This window comes from Nuphar pumila, chromosome 15 (genome assembly GCF_984573655.1).
Source record: "Nuphar pumila chromosome 15, dmNupPumi1.hap1.1, whole genome shotgun sequence".
Lineage (NCBI taxonomy): Eukaryota > Viridiplantae > Streptophyta > Magnoliopsida > Nymphaeales > Nymphaeaceae > Nuphar > Nuphar pumila.
Window position 1 is genome coordinate 69520713 of NC_143263.1, and position 6568 is coordinate 69527280.

Here is a 6568-nt window from a genome sequence, read left to right on the forward strand (position 1 = left end):
ATCAAGATGTGGATGTCAAACGAGAATGGTGTTGTGCAACTCAAATAACACAAAATAATAAGGGTCTGGTTTTTAGTTAAAATAGGGAATAAAATGACAATAGAAATTGCTTAAAATTTACAGGAATAAACTAGACTCAATAACGAAGACACTATTTTTTACGGATTTGGAATATGACCTTCGGTTAGGGAGATATGGCCTTGACAAGTTGGTCCTAATTTGGGTAGCGATTTACAGCGATTTGCTTACTGAATAACACTATAAATCGCTATAGCGATTTGCGGAAGACACTACAAATCGCTATAGTGAGATTCAAAAACACTATAAATCGCTATAGCGATTTGCAGAAGACACTACAAATCGCTATAGTGAGATCCACAAAACACTATAAATCGCTATAACGATTTGCGGAAGACACTACAAAACGCTGTTGAAAAGTCGGATAACACTATAAATCGTTGTGGGGCTCGTTGGAGACCCGAAAATACTACAAATTGCTGTAGGAAAGCCCGATAACACTACAAATCGCTATTGGAAGGCCCCAAAAAAATTTGGTCTGGAGGGCGCTGCCCCCCGAGCCCCCGCCAAGGGCGGCTCTCCCTGGACCCCCGCCCGCTGACCGCGCAGCGGGATCCGCGCCGGGGGGGGGGGAGCCCCCGGACCCCCTTTCTGTAAGGGCAAAAACTCTAAATCCGGCTCCACAACGAATCAAGTTGAACGATGCTACCCACGCTAGGAGGAACCCCCAAACCCTTCTCCTGTAAGGGCAAAAACTCTGAATCAGACTCCACAACTCTTCAAGTTGAACGATGCTACAGTCAGTGTGCAGGTCATTCGGTGTTTGATGAAGCAATGTAGGATCGTCTGTTGGATGTGCACAGAAGTAGAGAGAGAAGGGAGAGAGAGTGAGAGGGTTGATGTTCATGGTCTTCTCCAGGGAGAACTCTTTGCCTCCCTTGATTTCTTCTCTAGAGAGAGATAGAGGGTTTTACAGTGTTTTACGGAGAAAGAAGAAGAAGACTTTGAAGAGTCAACATCATCCTCGACTTTTTGGATGGAGGACATGTTTGTCCTTTTTTTGAACGGAGAAAGAAGAAAAAGACTTTGAAGAGTCAACATCATTCTCGACTTTCTGAATGGAGGACATGTTTGTCATTTTTTTGAATTGTTTATTTTTTCTTTTTTGAATGAAGGGCATTTTTGTCATTTTCTCAAACCATCACTTTATGAGAAGAATAGCAAGAAAGGGTACTTAAGTCTTTGCAACAACACCAGAGTCCGATGCAAAGTTATGTCAACATACACGGGAATACGAACCCCATGTGCTTGTATACGTGGTGCTCATTCAAAGCCCCGAACACAGACGTGGGATTCAGTGAATCATCGGGGGGGAACATACACCACCCTCACATAGCAGCACAAAATTGGCTCACCTTGATTTTTAAATTTGTGACTATGCTGCCCATGAAATAATTACAAAGAATGTGGGCAGTAAACTGGTGGGGAACCAAATAATATTAAGAAAGTAATGGCTTAATAAAGTGGTGGGGTCTTCAAATTGAATTGTTTTGAAGGAAGATTGATACATCAGAGTTAAGGATGTCAACGGGTCGGTTTTGACCCAGATCCGAGTACCAAACCCTATAAGGTCAGGGTTTGGTAATAAGCAAGGAGGTCTAATTAGAATTTGGATCAGATTCAAAGGATCCAATTGATATATGGAGTCGAGTATGGTTTGCGAAATTTCATACCAGACCCAGGCTTGACTTAAGTTTCAATGAAGATCCGTAAATTTTAAAACGTAAAAAAGGTAAAAATTATTATTTTGCAGGGTATGGTTCTTCTTATGTTGGATTCGATTGGACCTGAGTTCGGATACCAGCATCTCAAATCAGATATGGGTTTGGTCCCACCTGGGTCAGAAACAGACCCGACCCATTGACATCCCTAATCAGAGTGAGTCTGTGTGTGTGTTGTGGGTGTGAAATTTCACAAAGATTCAATGAGTTGATAACCAAATTGGTTTTGACTACATAGTCCGAGTCACAATAAGTTAGAGAGCAGGCCACATTTCGACTTAGTTGAGACTGTTTCAAGTCTCACTATATGAGCCATAGTGGCAAAAGTTTAAAATGGGAAATTATCGCCCATGTTTTTCTTGTGAAATTTTGACATTTTTTGTTATTCTCATGTTTTTTTTTTAAGAATCTCACCTAACATTAATCAAATTAAAATTTAAAATTTATAAGGTGAAATTGAAAAAAAAAACCTAGATACCATATTAAAGGTTTGATTTCAAAACTCTTATTAAAAGTAATTAAGTTCTACTTTCCAATGTTTCATTTTTGGAAGATTTTTTCCTTTTTTACCACTTTCCATTATTTTTGGAAAACCTTCTCTTGGTCTTAATGAGTAATCAATGAGAGAGAGAGAGAGAGAGAGAGAGAGAGAGAGAGAGAGAGAGAGAGAGAGAGAGAAGTAATTAATTAATTTAGTAAACCAATCATATTAAATCAACAATAATTAGCCTAAAATGATGCATACTACTTAATGCATCTTAACTAATTCCCATTTCTAGAATCAGTTAGCTGCATTTTTTTGTAAAATTCGCCATTAAAAATGTAAATACAGTGATAAAATGTGATATAATCAGGAAAATGGTTTTAGCACGATATTTTGAATGTCATATAGCCATTTTAAACTTTTTAAAATGATATCACATTTTTTCGTGAGTTTTTCAAAATATCGCCCATATTTGTCACTCTGGTATGAGCTAATAATGGTGTTGGGCCAAGGTTTCTGTCATGGTGATAGACCAATGAAGCTCATCTTTCTATCAGTGGGGGGCATATCTTCTTCATGATTGGCCTATCACCAACTCTATGACATAGGGCCAACAATATGAATCTGTTTCAAAAGAATTGGGGAAATATGTTTACTTCTGCAGTATGTTTGGATTGTTGAAAATTCACTTCTTCACACATACCCAAACCCTTCTTTATAGTAGTTTACATTATTGTCCATGATTGGATATGCATGGAACATGGCATTGCTGACAAAATGGACTCATCAACCACTTAACAATCGAAATAACTACCCTTGCTGCTTAGTTTTTGCTGAAAAAATATTGGCTACTCTCGAGCGTTAGTGAACCCTCTAGCAGAAACTCAGTAAGTGCGAGCTTTATTTGATCAATCTTATCCCACAGATGCCTTCAAGATGGTTCATTTATTAAGAAATACATCTTGGATCAAGTGATTTCAATGTAAAACATGATTTTGACAATCATGAAATTTTGATGCATTCTGGACCATTGAATTCTGAGGCTCTTTGAAAACCTGCTTATACAATGCAATCAGATGATTTATAACATGCTTTTGACTAAAGAAATGATACATAGATCATATCCTTAGTGCTTGATCCACAACACAAATCAAGAAAATGTGAAAAAACAAGTGGCTTCTACTAAAGGGTTCAGTGCAATCGAAGGTAGCACATATTATCCCTTTTTGCCAGTCTTTGTTTGGCATTTTTCATTTCTGCACCAGCAGGAACCGTTGTTCTTTTCTCATGATGTACACATATTCCCTATCCAAACACACCCTTAAAGAAATATATATGCATCCCTTTTTTATTATTGCCCAATGAAAACAACAATAGATCTGCTGGCGCACTGGTGTGTCTATAGCTTTTAGAGGTGGGCCACGTTAGGTAAGGTGGTCGTGGGGCCCACTCGTCTCTTCGGCGAGTGTTCCTCATCAAGAAAAAGAAAAGAAAAGAAAAAAAAACAAAAACAAAAAAAAACAAAAAACAAAACAAAAAAGAAAACAACAATAGATGCTATATTGACAATAACAAAAAGTAGGTGACTAAAAGTGGTTTCATGTTGAGAAAAGAAAAAACACCATCATGGTTTGGAATTCCAATATCCCTTTTGCCTTCTTATTCTTATGATACCTCAAATTTGTGCATCTCTGATAGCATGAAGTGGGTTTGATATAAAATTCTCTTTTCGTAGTCATTATATTATTGCTCTTTTCTCTTTTTTTTTAGATAATACGGGAAAAACTATAGCATTTACCAAGTTTATTGATATAAAATTCTCCCTTACTCATCAAGGAGTATACCTAGTTACCGGCACTGCAGCAAAAGACACAAACACGGGTTTTCTTGGTATTAGAGATCAATTACCTGACTGCTCTCTTATGCATGAAACAAGTGTTAGTTTTGGCTGAGATGTTAACCTATGTTGTGTCTATTTTGTCGTTCGTTCCATCCAATCTTGGCCATCAAACATACCCTAAGGGCATGTTTGATCGCGCGTTCTGCACGTCGCGCGGACGCGAATCCCATTTTTCACATGTTTTTCAACAAACGTAGGACACGGCGGACGTGCAGAACACCGTCCACCGCGTCCCACTTTTAATGTAATTAACGTTCCACCCCACCCCCTGTTACAAAATGAAGGAAACGATTAGCCTCAGAAAAAAAAAACCTCGACGGGGGCGCCCTCCCATCCTCCGTCTCTCTCACCCCAACTCTCTCACTCGCTTCTCTCACCTTGATGCTCTCTCCTCTCACCAACCGAAGCAAAAGAAACCAAGGGGAGAAGAAAAGAAACGACTTAGGCCCCAACTGTAGAGAGGGAAACATAGACATTGATCTCATCTCTCTCCTACAATCTTATTCAAGTTTTTCTCGTTTCTCACCACAAATCGAAGGCTTCTACTCAGATCTTTGATGGGTTCTCTTCGTTCTCTTTGATGGGTACTCTCTCTCTCTCACATTTATTTATTTATTGATTGATTTGGTCATGTGGGTTTCTGTCAAAAATGTGATTTTTTAAGATCTGGGTTTGGATTTCGTGAACTTCTATGAGTTTATTCAGAAAAAGACAGCTTCTCTCTATCTCTGGAAGATGAGGGTGAGAGGTTGTTTTTATCTTATTGAAATCTCTAGCCTTCAAGGATTCTTTGATTGAATTTTTGAGATAAGTCCTTTATTTTTGTGGGCTACTTATTTTGTGGGGTGGTGGCTATTGATCGGGAGAAATTGTTAGTTGGACTTGATTTAGGGTTAGGATACTTATTCATGTATCATTGCCATATATATCTTTTCAAAGTCTTCTTGAGGTGTGTTGTTACGATGGGCTTCATTTTGCTCTCTCTCTCTCTCTCTATATATATATATCTATATATATATATATATATATATATATATATATATATATATATATATATATATATATATATATATATATATATATATATATATATATATATATATATATATATACATGCGTGCGTGCTCGAATGCGCAAATAAAGTTCATATATTTCCCAGGCTTAACGAACACTCTTGAGATGTTTGCAATACTCTCTCTCTCTCTCTTGGATTTTCTTAAGATCCTGTTATTGTAATTCACAATCACAACATTTTCTCAAAGTTAAGAGAAGAGACTTGTTTCACTTATAATAGTTTCCTAGGGTTGTTCTTTTTACATTTGGGATTTTCTCTTTTCTCTTTTTTATGTGTTGCTTAATTGGATTTGTTTTGTTGTGTTGTTATAGTGACTTTTATAATGAATTGCGCAGAAAAGTTGATATTTCTTTGATGGTGAATCCAAACTAGTGAAGATGGAGGGAAGCAGTAGGACTAGTTTGATTTGTACATGAAGCTGAAAGATTCAATTTATACAGTTTTAAGTGTTGAATTGATCTTTCTTTGATTATGGATTATGATGAGGGCATCAGTTTCTCTGATGACGTTGGGCTGGTGATTAGAGAAATTGCTACCAATAGTATTGACAGTTGGATCCCTGGGTTGAATGATCAAGCAATTTGGGCAATAGAGGAGGATTATAGTGCTTTGAATGGAGATTCAGACTATCTATCAGGTTCCAACTTTGATGGAGGGCGATCACAATCTCTATCAGGAAGTGAACTTCCTCAAAAAAGATCAAGGAACGCTCAGGGAGATCCACAAGGAAGTGGATTTGGCAGGGAATCCTCATCTGTTAGTCGGTCAAAGGCAATTGGGAGGATGTTTTTTAAGACAAAACTCTGCTGCAAATTTAGGCAAGGTACTTGTCCTTATATAACACTGCAATTTTGCTCATGGAATAGAGGAGCTGAGGAAGCCACCTCCCAATTGGCAAGAAATTGCCTCAACCCAAGATGAGGATCGCTCTCTGACTTCAGAGCAAATAGAGGAAAACCAGATACCATCTTTGAGTTCATCAAGTTTAGGAGGAGAATAGAGATCTTATAAAGGGAGACACTGCAAGAAGTTCTACACAGATGAGGGTTGTCCTTATGGAGATACATGTACTTTTCTACATGATGAACAATCAAAAGCTCGAGAAAGTGTAGTGATAAGCTTGGGGCCTACAGTTGGTAGTGGTTATGGCAAAGCTTCCACTTTCATATATCAGGATCAATTGGCACCTTGCCCCCTTATTAGTCTTGCTACTTTGGACTATGCTTGGTGAATAAGCATGGGCTTCACAACTAAATTCAGTATTACCTTTATTGTATATATCCATTGTTCACTATATCATCTAGTGCCAA

The 6568-nt window shown here is 37.9% G+C and overlaps 1 protein-coding gene across 1 annotated transcript; it reads left to right on the plus strand.

Moving 5' to 3' along the window:
- Positions 1-5729: 5729 nt before the first annotated feature.
- LOC149815545 (zinc finger CCCH domain-containing protein 12-like) lies at positions 5730-6258 on the plus strand. The gene is made up of 2 exons (XM_089990567.1): positions 5730-6081; positions 6125-6258. Exons 1-2 carry the CDS (start codon positions 5730-5732, stop codon positions 6256-6258), a joined length of 486 nt encoding a protein of 161 aa, XP_089846693.1.
- The last annotated feature ends 310 nt before the right edge of the window (positions 6259-6568 follow it).